Source organism: Parasteatoda tepidariorum, chromosome 9 (assembly GCF_982258835.1).
Source record: "Parasteatoda tepidariorum strain Cologne lab strain chromosome 9, Ptep-v5.0, whole genome shotgun sequence".
Taxonomy (NCBI): Eukaryota; Metazoa; Arthropoda; class Arachnida; order Araneae; family Theridiidae; genus Parasteatoda; species Parasteatoda tepidariorum.
Window position 1 is genome coordinate 89,133,920 of NC_141763.1, and position 15,782 is coordinate 89,149,701.

The window sequence follows — 15,782 nt, forward strand, 5'->3', positions numbered from 1 at the left end:
TTTAATGTGTGATTATTTTTTAATCAGATTTGTTGTGGTCTGTGCCTGCCTTTGAATAAAATGAATATAATTTGTTTTATTTAATTTTGTTCATTATTTATTATGTATTTATCATTTAAGACACATACCAATAATAGTAGCCAATGGATTCATTTAGTATGTATGGAAAATACTAAATGTCGCTCATTTAAAGAAACAATGACGTAACTGCAAAATCAACCTAAATAGAGTAAGCACGTCAAGAGCTTTAAAAAGGCCAAATTTATTTGTAGAAACAATGACAGAATTGTACATTTTGTATTACAACACTAGTAGGTAATTGTGTCGTTGTTGAAATTAGCGCAAAATTGGTATTCGTGTGAAACGAACTATGTCGCATCAGTTGTATATGTCAGTAATTTAGTAAGACCAAAACGGGGTTGGTTAATTAATGTAATAAAATATATAACAGAAGTAAGAAAAATTACTTACTGTTGAAATCTAAGTTTTAAGAACAGGAATGCTTGGAATAACATTGTACAGCAAACCAAGGCCCAGAGCATATATGGCAACGTTACTTTTAAAAAGTAACGAGTAAAAGTGCAAGTATTTTTAAAAAAAGTAACGAGTAAAAAGTAAAAAGTTCTTATTTTAAAAAGTAACGAGTAAAAAGTACAAGTAAAAGTACAAGTACTAAACAAAAAAAGTAACGATTTAAAAGTACATTTCTAGGAAATCGAAAATTCAAAGTAACCTAAAATTTTATTGAATAATATTCTTGTGCTCTTTAATGTTTTTGCAAAATTGTTGTTATTTATTTAATTAGTTTGAATTTTGAAAGTTATGGACATTAAATTTATTTTTAAATTCGGAAGAATATTATAATATAACTTTATAATATAATCGTATAATATAATTTTAAAATCAAATATAATTTTAATATCAAACTTTTTATGGATTTGCACGAAAAAGAAATTTTATCTATTGATTTTAATTTTCAGTTTATTATTTTTATTTATTTAAATTACCATTGATTTAAAATTATTTTACTCAGTAGAAACGCGTTTTAAAAGCACAAACATAAACAAAGAAAACACGGAGTTTCAAATAGCTTTGCGATCTTTAAGCTAGTAAAAAGTAATTGAATGTGCAGTATAAGTTGAAACAGAACAGTCTACAGTTTTATTTGTAACAATGCCTAATGCTGAAGTCATGTGAGAAAATCATTTTCCGAACATTTCTGCCTAACGGAATAATTGAAATTTGTAAACAAATTTTAGTATCAGTGGCTAAATTAATAACTTTGATTTTTCAAGAGTTAAAATAGTAATTATTATAGCTTTCAGTAGCACAAGTAGTTCTGAAGTTCCTAGACATTTGACTGGGCGTTGTTTGACAAGGTCGGGCATAAACATAATTTTAGTAAAAAATGTACTAGGTAAAAATGTATTTAGTACAAAACGTATTATGACAAAACGTATTAGTGAGTTCAAAAAGAAAATTGAAAAACGTAATAACAAAATCCAAAATTTTTTTGTTTAAAATGTATTAAACAAATGCATAAAGCTCGAAAATGAATGAAAATAACTTGCTAAATAATATTTTTATTCATTTTGCAAAATAATGGCATTTTGAAAGCAATTTTTTATTTATTTATTTATTATAATTTTTTTTAAGAAAGCTTACCGAGTTTTTAAAAAAAGTAACGATTTCATTCGACATTTCCGTTACAAATACTTGTACTTTTTCCCTAAAAAAGTAACGAAAGTACAAGTAAAAGTACTAAATTTTAAAAGTAACGAAGTACAAGTAAAAGTACGTACTTCTTACTTGTACCGGCGGTACAAGTAACGAAAGTAAAAGTACTGCCATATATGGCCCAGAGTGAGATGTTTTGCCATTAAACAAATCACCAAAAAAAGTAATAACCCTAGGGTTCATAATCAATATGTAAACAAGTAAAAAACAGTCTTAAAATCAAAACTGAGAAAAGTGTGACTAAAATTATATAAACCAATTTAATTACCCAATGAAACTTAGAGGTATTTTTAATAATTGACTTTCAACTTCTCTTTGTTTTTGCAAGCCAATAATACACGTTTTATGTTTAAAAAGGTTGCTTTTTTTAGTTGTATATAACATGTTTTTTAGAAAAAGCGAAAGAACTTTTCTTTGGTTACGAATATAATTACTTGGCATTGCTTTAAAAAAATAAGGGGATAAAATTGTTGAAGGAACAATCGTTCGTTTTTATCTTTCTGCATTATGCCAGAAAATTTCTTCCATTTGAATCTAAAAAGTTTTCCCGTAGTAGTGAAAGGCTAACCATTTTCCACTTATAAACAAACAAGTAATTTTTGTATCTTATTATAACTGTTTTGACAGTGACTTGAAAATTTGTCATAACACCGGAAGGCTAGTTGCTTTTTACTCTTCAACATACAATCTTAAATATAACTATTTTGATTTGGAGTAATAGCAAAGCTCCTTCATGTGAGCTATACTCACTTTATCAAGCTTATTCTATACGCTTCTTGTCCACTGTTGTTGCAAATTATTTTCTTTGAGGAAAATACATTTTTCTGATGTTTAAATAAAAATACTGTCACTCAGTTTTGAAAAATGCACTTTCTGTTTACCACGCATCTACCGCACTCCTTATTTCCCTTTTTGTCCACTCACTCTTTAAATCTACATTCAATGTTCATGTGTCTTACAAAACTCGTTTCTGTATGGCATCTGCTTTATTTCATCTCTCAGCCATTTTTTTGTTGTTATTTTAACATTAAATATGTGCATTTGCTTAGTACAACAATTTTATTTGCCATTGTGAACTGTCAATATACACAATACTGGAAAAGTAATTTTCTAGTTAGAAATATCTTTACTTTTTTTTCTTCATATGTGATACCCTGAAATTACCTATTACTATCGCCATATATAGGTTGTATTTTGTTCTGAGATACATGATAACTATAAATAGCAACCCAGAAAAGTTTTATTACATGGATGCAGCTGAAGTCTGTAAATAAGTACCTGGATCCATCTCTTTTGATTCATTTATTTTAATTATCTAGAAATATGAAATTATAACCAATCAAATGGAGCCATAAATTAAATTTTAGGTAAAAGAAAAAAAATCATTTCTGTGGAAATTAGGAAAAATAATTAAAATTTAGATTAAATGACTTATCTTTAATGTGTGGACATTTTGAAGACTATGCTTTTACAAGGTGTGCAGTGTTTTTAAAAAGTGCTTATTTTCGTTTTTTTATAAGTTCTTAAAGGTTCCTTTTTCATTGGGTGTTTTTAAAAAGAGTTTAATTTTCCCTTTTCAAAAAGGAAATGTCGATTTTCGCCATGTATTATGTAAAAGCGTTCTTTTTTACATTGTTCTATACAACGTTCTCACAATTCATTCAACCACAATACCTTGTGGTACCATCGGTCGTTAGCGCATGAAAGCGCCAATCATTTTACATGTTTGATGAGTCCCGCAGTGGACTGATCGTTAAGACACGGTTCCCAGCAGATCACCGAAGTCAAGCATCACTGGCTACGGTCAGTGTGCGGGTGGGTGACCACTTGGATCAGTCTGCGTAGGGACCGAGGGTGTGCGGTATTGGTCCTCGTTAAACTGTGCTACCGTAAAGTGCTCGACTTCGCGCGCAGGTCGTCGGGCTACTGAAGCGGGGGTGCCATCCCTTCCGCAGAGGATCAAAATTGTGATGGCATGTCTTCGGATCGTCCTCCGGGATGTTTCCCAGACCGTCGCCAATAGCCCATTGTGCAGCTCTAGTGCGACGTAAAGTAACAACAACAACAACATGTTTGATGAAATACTTGCAAGTCCGCATGTGCGTCTACAAAGCTGGGTTCGGTGAGATTATTGCACTCTCATGTGCAACTCTGCTGCATTTTGCAAGATATTCTCATTTTCAAGCTTCATTTTCCACCCTCTGATATTGAACCAAAAAATCTCTTGATCATTTTATAATGGCTAATATAATCAAGAAAAGGAGTTCCTTGTCAGAAACTAGTTATTTTATCATTACTAGTTATTTTATCATGATCATGTAAAGTCTTTGAAAATTATTTTGTTGATGTATATAGTGCGTAAAAATATTTTTTAAGTGCTTAAAAATGCTTATTTTTTGTTGAAAAATTTGGTTACCGTACCCTATTTTACATAAGACTCTGAAAAAAAAGGTCAAGAATAACCTCTAGGCTATCGTGGAACCTGTGTATACATAAAAAAAAACAAATCCTCTTATAAAGTAAGAAAAACTGAAGTGACTTTTTCAGTAACTATTGAATGAATGTTAAATATTACTTAACCAATGTCACTTCTATAATGAACTAAATTTAAGTGTGAAATAATTTCACTTACCTTGAGCAGGTTCTTTTGAAATATATTTTTATTAATAACATAGACGGCACGAAACACAAAGAAAAGGGTAGAAGATGTAACAACAAGAGTTCATGGGTCTCTGGTCCCGCGCAACATTCATCAGCGCCACCAGAGGAATATTTCTAAATTATCATTAAATTACAACACACTCCCCCCCCCCGATGAACTCACAGGAGTTCATCAAGGGTAGAGTACAAAGTTAACTTAAACATTCTTTTCTTAACTCTGAAAAACACAAAAAATACTAAATATGTATAGTTATGAACAACAATAATGATGATAATGTACTGAAAGTATAATGTAAATTCACATTAGAATATTAATAGAATATAAAGTTTAAAGTTCCAAATTATATAGAAGTTGAACTGGACGTTTAATAACTGATGTATCAGTTTTCACTTTGCATGCTCTAACCTTGCCGTCTCTTCCAGGAAACAATTCCAAAATTTTACCAAGTTTCCAAAAATTGCGTGGTAGAAAATCATCCTTAATTATAACTATATCGTTAACGTTAAAGTTAGGTACATTATTTTTAATTAAACTTAAATGTGCTGATCTTAAATTTAGGAGATACTCATTTTTCCACCTTGACCAAAAGGATTTCATTAATCTCTCACGATAATTATGAGCTTTAATTAAAGTTTTCCTGGAAGAGAAATTCGTATCAAGGTTAAGCTTGACTGATGGTAAACAAGTAATTCTTTTCCCTATAAGGAAGTGTGCAGGAGTCAACGCACATAGTTCCTCAGCATCAGTCCCAATATAAGTTATTGGACGTGAGTTCAGAATAGCTTCTGTTTCCACCAGCAAAGTTTCTAGTTCGTCGAAAGTTAGCGAAGTTTTTCCTATTGTCTTTCTCAATGCAGTTTTCACCGATCGAATTAGTCTTTCGTAAAAACCACCCCACCAAGCGGCCTTTTCTACAATATATCTCTATGTAATTCCATGGAGAGCGTAGAATTTTTTAACATCTGGGTGATTGATAGTTTTCCAAATGTTTTTCAAATCAAGCTCAGCCCTTTTAAAGGTTTTAGCATTGTCTGAGTACATCACTGAGCACAATCCTCTTCTTGCAATAAATCTTCTAAAGGCTAATAAAAAGTTTTCTGTAGTCAAACTGTTCACAAGCTCCAAATGCACAGCTCTTGTGGCCGCACAAGTGAACAGTAAAATGTAATGCTTTACATCGCTGTTTTTGATGTAAAGAGGCCCGGCAAAGTCTAAGCCTGTAGCGTTGAAAGGATGTGATTGTTCTATTCGAAATTCTGGAAGAGGAGCCATCGGTTGAGTGCCAGGTCTTGAACTGAACCGTTTGCATATGACACATCTGTTCAATGTAGCTTTAATGCACTGTTTTGCTTTTACAATCCAGAACCGTTGTCGAATTTGAGTAAGAGTTTCTGCAACGCCAGAATGAAATAATTTTTCATGTGCTCTCCAAACAACCAATTCAGTGAACTTATGTTTTCTTGGAAGAATTACTGGATGTTTTTCATCAAAGGTAAAACTTGCTTTCTGTAGCCTACCTCCTACACGAATTATTTCTTCATTGTCTATAAAAGGATTGAGGTCTTTAATACTTGATTCCTTATTTAAACATCTATTTCCTTTTATGCAATTAATTTCTGACGAAAACATTTCTGCCTGTACATATTTAATCCAAGTTTTTTCTGCATCTTCAATTTCCTCGGCAGTCAATTCATCTTTGATTCGATCATCTTTCTTCAATTTTAAATTATTCAGAAATCTTTTTATCCAAGCTGTTATTCGAAAAACTCTTGTAAGAGAACTGATTTTCTCAATATCGAACATTGGATTTTTTATCTTGTCATTGCTTACATAATTTACTGCAATATGGTCCGATTTTTTTTCTTTGTCAATATTTTCTCCTTTGAAAATTCCTTTGTCTTTGGGCCATTTTTCTTCACTTAAAGCTAGCCATTGTGGTCCGTTCCAAATCCTTTTATTTGAAACTAAATCCTTAGGGCTACATCCTCTAGTTTGAAAATCCGCCGGATTTTCCTGCCCTGGGCAAAAATTCCAAGATGAAGGGTCAGTTATTTCCTGGATCTCCGTGACTCTGTTACTGACAAACTGTTTCCATTTATGAGGATCACCTTTCACCCAATGAAGGACAATGGTGGAGTCAGTCCAATAAAAGCATTCGCGTATTTTACAGTTTATTTTGTGCATGATATACTTAGTGAGTCTACTCCCTATTACAGCTCCCATTAACTCTAAGCGAGGCAAGGTCATTTTTTTCAATGGTGACACACGTGATTTAGATATAACGAATGATGTTTTTATTTCGTTTGATGTAATGTATCTCAGATAGATAACTGCCCCATAAGCTTTCATACTGCTGTCGCAAAAACAATGGAGTTGAATGTTAGATATCTCACTAAAACTGGCATTTCCAAAATAGTACCTATCAATTTCGATATCGTTTAAATTAACTAAATCTTCACACCATCTTTTAAACTGGCTCTGAATATCTAATGGTAAGGGATCATCCCATTCTAATCCGGCTCTCCAACATTCTTGCATAAGGAGTTTAGAAGTAACAGTAAATGGGTTAGTTAATCCGATTGGGTCGTATACCCTACCAATTATTTGTAGCATCATTCTCTTAGTGATTTCCTGATTTGAGTCCAACATGTTGAGTTCTGGGATTGGAATTCTTATTAAATCGTTTCTATTGTCCCAAATATAACCTAAAATCTTGCAGCAACCTGATGAAGATTTAAGTTCTGTGGTTTCTTCCAGATCCCACTTTTGCTGCAAACAAGATGAGTTTGTTTTCCACTTCCTCAAATTGAAACTACCTTTCTGCATAACCGTTTTCATGTCCTCTTCGTATTTCAATGGCTTCAATTTCACTATCAGTTCCACATATGAGGTCATCGACGTACATACGGTTTTCAATTAATTCACTAATTTTCGGAAATTCTTCTTTACTACTTTGAGCATGATGCTTAAGCGTTGCTGCTAACAAAAATGGACTCGAGGTTGCACCAAAAATCACACGAGTCATTCGCAAAATCTTATATTCTTTTTGTTCTCCTATTTCACCTTTAATCCAAAGAAATCTAACTGCGTCTCGATCTGCTTTTGAAAGCAATATTTGGGTAAAAGCCTGCTCAATGTCAGCCGATATTGCGACTTTATGCATTCTGAAATTAATTAATATTCCCAACAAATCAGGATTGAGATTTGGACCCGAAAACAGACAGTCATTTGGAGATGGTACACCCTTAGCATGCGACGAGGCGTCGAATACCACACGTAATTTAGTTGTAACTTTATCCTCTCTAAGTACGCCCTGATGAGGGAGATAATACAGTCTTTTCTCAGTATTGTCTGTAACTTCCTCTGCTATTCCCTTTTCGAGATACTCTTCGATAATTGTTTGATACCTTTTATGAAATTCTGGATTTTTTCTAAATTTCCTAGTTAAACTATTCATTCTATTAAAGGCTATCTCATAGTTATCTTCTAATTCTTCGACTCTTTCATTAAAGGGAAGTTTTACTTCATATCGATTGTCTTTCAAACAAATGGATTCATTAAACTCATTTAATACTTCGTTTTCTCTTTCCTTGGTTCCTACATCATTTTTAATCCCTAGAGATTCTAATTCCCAAAAGTTTCTTAAAATCAAATTTGACTCAATATCGGAATTACTCTCTATTGTATCTACAGCGATTTTCATAACGTTAGCGGAAGATTGAGTTATCATCTGATTTGGCATAGCACTGGAACCGTTAACTGTCCAACCGAGTATTGTTTCACATGCAACTAAAGTTCCTGACAATCTTTGAATTTTCCCTGTAACCACCTTCCAATAATAATCACTGCCTATCAAAAGCGAAAGTTGCAAATGTTTATCACGAAAGCTTTTATCAGCTAAGTGTATTTTATTTTTATAACACTGAGTCTTAATGTCTTTCGCTGGTACACAAACAACAGCATTACTGATATTCGGTGTTTCTAATGCTTCGAGGACTAACTGCTTATGCGTAAATGGATGTTTTATTACAACTTTCACCTTATTTCGCTTTTCTATCATTGGTTCAGTTGAACCAAAGGTGCAAATTTTTAATTCTTCTTGTCCTACTATTTTTAAATTTAATTCCTTAGAAACCCGCTCAAGGATAAAAGTCCGACAGCTACCATTATCAATTAAACATCTGAATTTCTTAATTTTATTATCTCCTAAAATAACCTCCGGTTTGTAAATAGATATCATTATTAATTTTATTTTCCTGAGAAACAGAAGTTACAGCAGTATCTGATTTCGTTTCTATTTTACTGCTGCCACTATTACTACTATTATTTACATGTAATAAACTATTATGCCTTCCCTTACATACATCGCATCGAATTTTTGAATAACAATTATAAACAGTGTGATTATTTTTAAAGCATAAAAAACATTTCCTTTTCTGTTTCAGGGCATTTCTTTTTTCCTCGACAGATTTAATGCATTGGTCACTGTTATGACTAATTCGCGAAGAATCACTTTGAAAATCGCAAAACACGCATCTAATTTCCTTCCCCCCTTCTTCTCCCACACTTAATGCCAATGCAGCAGGATTTGTTTTCGGTTTCGAAAAGGCGCGCCATGAATTATGATCTTTATTGACGCCGTACTTAGGATAGCTTTTAATTAATTCACTTTTTTCTTCGTTGGAGCTTCGAAATAGCTGGGTTTTTTCTCTATTTTCAATCTCATCTCTTAAAAACTGCAAGAGTTTAAAGCAGTCCCATTCGTCATTTTTATTTTGCCTATTATAATCTAAAACTATACTATCGGGCATTAATTTCAATAAAATAGGAAACAAAAGACTCCCATAACTATTTAATTCTACTCCAGCTGATTCGAGGGAACGAACCTGAACATAACAAATATCACACAATTGACGCAATTCTTTTAACTGAGTACATGATTTAACAGGATGCATATTTAATAATTCATTTACATGAGATCTAACAATAATATCTTTCTCACCATATCTTTTTTTTTTAGGAGATCTATAGCAGTATCATAATTCGTTTCTGATAGCGTTAAACCCTGAATCGAAACTAAGCAGACCCTTTCAAAAATGATTTCAAATAACTGAATTTATCCGTTCTAGATAAATTACTATTTTCATGAATGGATCCCTCAAATTGTCCCCAAAACTCCTGCCAATTTTCATATTTACCATCAAATGGTTCCAACGTTAATTTTGGCAATCGGACACTCGCTTCGTTTCGTACATTTGATACCGATGATACATTATTTATCGCTACAGCTTCTGATACCGAGGGTACATTATTTATCGTTATAGCTGACTCTGATTTTAAACATGCATTAATTTTTGTTTTAGAAGATATAATTTTTTCTCTTATTTCTTGGCTCGAAATTACTTCTGCCTCTAACTGATCTAAATCATCGATATAACTTTCGATTTGTATATCTAACTCATAAATTTGTTCCGATTTCTCACATAACAATTGAAGAAGCTCATTTAGAGCCTCTTTGTCAATTACATCTAACAATAATTGCTCGTTAATCTTATTAAGCGTTCTCGTTAATAAGCCCCTAATAGTTGAACGCTTTCGTTTTAATTTATCGAGCATCAAAGCACGAGTAGTTTCATTAACCACATTCTAATTTGGAATTGACATTTTAACTTTAAATATGTTAGAACAAAAATAATCAAAAATTCTCATAAGAATTAGAAATCAAATACTGCTATATTTCTGCTTTTATACCGAAATTATTATCAAATCTAGTAGCGTGCCGGGTTTTCGGCACCAATGTTAAATATTACTTAACCAATGTCATTTCTATAATGAACTAAATTTAAGTGTGAAATAATTTCACTTACCTTGAGCAGGTTCTTTTGAAATATATTTTTATTAATAACATAGACGGCACGAAACACAAAGAAAAGGGTAGAAGATGTAACAACAAGAGTTCATGGGTCTCTGGTCCCGCGCAACATTCATCAGCACCACCAGCGGAATATTTCTAAATTATCATTAAATTACAACAATGAACAAGAATGCTACAATGTACCTGATCTCCTAACTTTAATTCCTTCTTGTTACATGCTACATTCTCCACCACTCGACAAACTGAAACCGTATTAAGTAATCAGAAACTAATCAATCAGTGCTATAAACTAAGTGTGTCGCCAAAAAAATTATGATTGCTGCTAAAAATGCGAATAAATTTTTTTTAAATTCAAATACGAAACCACTATCTCTTTTAAGTGGGTATTTACTTATTTCTGCATTTTAAATGCAATTTTGGTAAGTTTTTTTGAGGAGTGTAATTAACTAAGACACAGAAAATTAAACAAATGATCGCGGAGGCTCTTGGAATCGCTTTACTTGCTATCCGCGATTTCTCGTATAACTTAGAGAGAGCGTGTCTAAAATAATATCTGCCGCAATTTTTTAATAAAGAAAAATGTCTTGAGGAAACGGTTTTAAACCCAGAACCTTTGAAGCACTTGTAAAATACCACACATCATATGTAAACGTTATTACGTAATACTTGGGTATGGATCGAACAGGTAAGATTTTGCCTGTTCCTTTTAATGAAGTGGAGCCCAGCTCCAGAATTTTAATGAGCATATGATATACGAACTAATTGAAGAATAACTTTGCTAATGTTCTATTAAAAAGCAGTCAATTGTAAAATGAGCAAAACTTTTTAAATGGAAAAAAACAGTTTGATCAACAAGTTTTGTTATATATAATTTAGAAATCTGTTAGCTCCTATGACGTAAACTGATTTTTTTTTCTCTTTTAAAATGTAACAAATAAATACAGATAAAAGTAATTAGCCTTTTTTATTTATGTATTTGTTTTCTTATTTTGTTAAATGGAGGGGCAAATTACAGAGGCTACAGTAAGATAAAAAAAAAAAGTAGCTGGAGTACAAGAAAAAACCCCTCCGATGTCCGATGCAATGACTTACGTTCGCGTAAAAAAAAATTAAGTGTTTCAAAACTGTGGCTAACCACTTTGATCAGTCTGTGAAGGAAACAAGGCTACGCGGTATCGTTTTTTTTTTCGGAACTGTTCTAATGTCAAGTGCTGGACTTCTCGTTTCAGGTTGTTGGGCTACAAAAGCGGGAGCGTTATCATATTTAGGGTTGTTCTCCTGACCGTCGCCAATAGCACTTTGTGACGCATAGTGCAATATAAGGATGGAATGCAACTGCAACATCGACTGTTGTAAGACGGGGGAAATCGTAACTTTCACAATGCACGATGAAAAATCTTGAAAGTTTCAATTCAACTAAAACACTTTCGTCGAAAATGAGTCCCGCAGTGGACTGATCGTTAAGACACAGTTCCCAGCAAATCACCCAAGTCAAGCATCACTGGTTTAGGTCAGTGTACCGGTGGATGACCTCTTGGATTAGTCTGAGTCGGGACCGAGGTTGTGCGGTATTGGTCCTCGTTAAACTGTTCTACCGTAAAGTACTCGACTTCGCTAGTGTGCGGACCGTCGCTAATAGCCCATTGTGCAGCTCTAGTGTGACATAAATGAACTACAACATAATCCTCGGAACAAACTCAAATCCCTCTACAAATTCTTCCAGTCCACAAACCGCTTTTGATTTTTTACTGCAACCTCCAGCTATCAATCAAGCCTCAACCCTAAACTATATTATCGGAAATATAGAGCTATAAGCTAAAGCAAAGCGCTCGTCTCTCCCTTCTTCAATCAATCAATCAATCAGTATGCTTCTATTTGTAGAAAATTCATTACTGAAATTTATTGAAAAGATAAACTCATAGAGGAATGATGAACTATATTAAAACATACTTTCTTACTAATACCAAAAACGACTTTCATTAACCCTATTTGTGTACGGAAAAGTTTTTAAAAATTGTTTTTGATTTGCTCCTACTTGGCTTAAATTTATAAGCCTGGGTATGCATAATCTTACAAATGTAAAATGAAATACCATCGTAGTAATGGAAACAATATAGAAAGCGCTTTATAAAGTTCATTTCCATGCAGATCTAATTCATATATTATCTTCTTTTTACGGAAAAGAAAAATCGATGTAAATGATAAAATATCTTCTTGCTGACAGTAAATAATATTCTTATTGTGTGTGCATAAATCTTTTTATTTTAAAGATTGCGTTTTCTGTACGATTTATATAATCAATAAACTATTCATTAAGTGTGTGTAATTTCTTTCTGGCAATAGGAAGCATTATTAAAGGCAATATCATTCTATGTTGGCAGTAACATTCTATGTTGTGATACTGACAGCAAATGCTATCAGTGCAATGTGTGTCACAGTTGCAGTGATGTTCTGAGGGGAAAATATTTACACATATGGAAATTTAACGTTTCTAGTTTGTGTGTTCATAAGTTTCCAAGTGTAGTTCATAATTATACTTCTTTATTGTGAAACATTTTACTTCGGTTCTATAAAGTGTACAAAAAGAAGTAGTTTCATTTAATTGCTTTGAATTCATAATATGAAAATAATTTATTTAAGTAGTCATTGTAATAAATTAATCAAGGAAAGAAGAATAATTTGGTTTAAGTAACACTTTAAACAGGCTTTTCATGCAGTGCATTATTAAATAGTTACAGATAATCAAGATGTCTGTCACTTTCATAATACACATATGATTTGATATTTATATGCAAGAAATTTAAATTGTGATTTTCCTGTTCATACTGAGAAAATATTTTCTGTATTCTGTTAAGGCAATTTAATAGAAACTTTTTTGACCTTCTCATATTTATTTTAGTAAGAAATTTATTTTTTTTCTTTTGATTTTCTTTATTTATATTCTGCAGTGTCTGTGTGAATAAATTACTAGTGAAATCAAATTTGATAATTCTATGTTCAAAACAATTAATATCAATATTTATTCATGTTCTTTTTTAAGATATGTCTAATAACAAATAACATTAATTTTACACTGTCTTAAACTGCATTCGTTCATAGTGTATTGAATCTAATACATGAAGTTGCACATTATTTCTGCATTTTTTGTGTGCTAAAAAAACATAAAGTTAAATAATTTAGTTTGGTATGTTCAACAATTATTATATTATTAAAGTTATTTGTGAAAAGTAGAAAATATTTAGATATCAATATAATTTAAATTAATGATTTCACAGATGCATCTATTATAATAAATCATATGTCTGCAGTAAGGTGATCATATTTCTACACTATTATATTGTACTTAGTTAAAAATTAAGTCTAAGTTAGTGTCTTGATACAGCACGCTCTTCTTTGTATCATGTTATTAAAGGCCTAATTTAATTCAGAATAAGTATCATCCTGTAAGTAAACTTTATTCTTGTTATTCTAACAAGAGTTTTTCAAGAAAAAGACTGACTAAACACTAAAATTCACACTGGTGAAAAATCTTATTCTTGTAGTTATATAAAATTAGAGTTTCTTACAAAAAAGTAATCTGACAAAACTTAGTTGTGTTCATACTGGGGAAAAGCCTTATTCTTGCATATGTAATGTAATAAAATTTTAATTAATTATATTTATTATAATTAATTATATATAAATTTTAATAAAATTTAATTCATTGTATATGTAATAAAAGTTTTTCACTAAAAGGTAGTCTGAAAAACAAAGTCGTGTTCATACTGGGTAGAAATCTTCTTCTTGTAGTATATGTAATTTCAGAAAAAAGTAATATGACTAAACACAGTCGTGCTCATACTGGTGAGAAGCCTTATTCTTGTAGTAAATGTAATAAGAGTTTTTCAGAAAGAGGAACTCTGAATGAACACTGTCGTGTTCATACTGGGGAGAAGCCCTATTCTTGTAGTATATGTAGTAAAAGTTTTTCACTAAAAGGTAATCTGAAAAAACATAGTCGTGTTCATACTGGTGAGAAGCCTTATTCTTGCAGTATATGTTATAAGAGTTTTTCTCAACGTGAGCATCTGAATAAACACAGTCTTGTTCATACTGGTGAAAAGCCTTATTCTTGTAGTATATGTAATAAAAAGTTTTCACGAAAAAGTCATCTCACTGCACACAGTCGTGTTCATACTGGTGAGAAACCTTATTCTTGTAGTATATGTAATAAGAGTTTTTCTCAAAGCGAGCATCTGAATAAACACAGTCTTGTTCATACTGGTGAGAAGCCTTATTCTTGTATTATATGTAATAAAAGTTTTTCACTAAAAGGGAGTCTGATAAAACACAGTAGTGTTCATACTGGTGAGAAGCCTTTTTCTTGTAGTATATGTAATAAGAATTTTTCTCAAAGTGAGCATCTGAATAAACACAGTCTTGTTCATACTGGTGAGAAGCCTTATTCTTGTAGTATATGTAATAAAAAATTTTCACGAAAAAGTTCTGTCACTATACACAGTCGTGTTCATACTGCTGAGAAGCCTTATTCTTGCAGTATTTGTGATAAGAGTTTTTCTCAAAGTGCACATCTGAATAAACACAGTCTTGTTCATACTGGTGAAAAGCTTTATTCTTGTAGTATATGTAATAAAAGTTTTTCGCTAAAAGATAATCTGAAAAAACACAGTGGTGTTCATACTGGTGAGAAGCCTTATTCTTGTAGTATATGTAATAAGAGTTTTTCACATAGAGTGACTTTGAATAAACACTGTCGTGTTCATACTGAGGAGAAATCTTATTCTTGTTGTTAATGCAATGAAACTTTTTGATAAAAGTTGTCTGAGAAAACACTGTCCTGTGCATACTGGTGAGAAACCTTATTCTTGTATTATATGTAATACGAGTTTTTCAGAAAGAGTGTAACTGAATGAACGCTATCGTGTTCATACTGATAAGAAACCTTATTCTTACAGTACATGTAATAAAAGTTTTTTAATAAAAGGTAGTTTGAGAAAACAGTCATATTCATACTAGTGAGAAGCCTTATTCTTGTATTATATGTTATAAGAATTTTTCACGAAAATTTTGTCTGACAAAACAGAATCGGGCTCATACTGGTGAGAAACAATATTTGTTAAAATTAAATTATAATTGTAAATAAACAGATCATTTTGAGAAAAAGAAATATTTTAATAAAGATTATATCATGAGTAAAAATTCTTGAAAAAGAAAAAGACTCTTGTATTGATATTTTTTTTAAATTACAACAACAACTGTTGCCAAAAACAGATGAACAAATACGGCAATACATCATTTAGATTACTTGCAGTAACCTGATTGGTTGATTCTATCATTGTTGGTTTTATCAATTAATCATTACTTCATGTGTACAATATTTGGCTAAAAATATACCTTATTCCCTGTTCTGGTATTTTATATAACTTTCTTTCCCCCTTACCAGGGCAGGGGAATGATCAATACACATATACATAATATATCACAGTTATTCTATAAATTCTAACTGAG

The 15,782-nt window shown here is 31.8% G+C and overlaps 1 protein-coding gene across 1 annotated transcript in view; it reads left to right on the plus strand.

The window, feature by feature from the left end:
• The window catches only part of LOC107443064 (uncharacterized), a 30,234-nt gene extending 14,950 nt beyond the window's left edge, over window positions 1-15,284 (plus strand). Inside the window, exon 2 of the mRNA XM_087151522.1 lies at window positions 13,967-15,284. Within this exon, the coding sequence (XP_087007648.1) occupies window positions 13,967-15,067 (1,101 nt within the window). The 3' untranslated portion in view covers window positions 15,068-15,284. The remainder of the gene's footprint in view (window positions 1-13,966) is intronic.
• The last annotated feature ends 498 nt before the right edge of the window (window positions 15,285-15,782 follow it).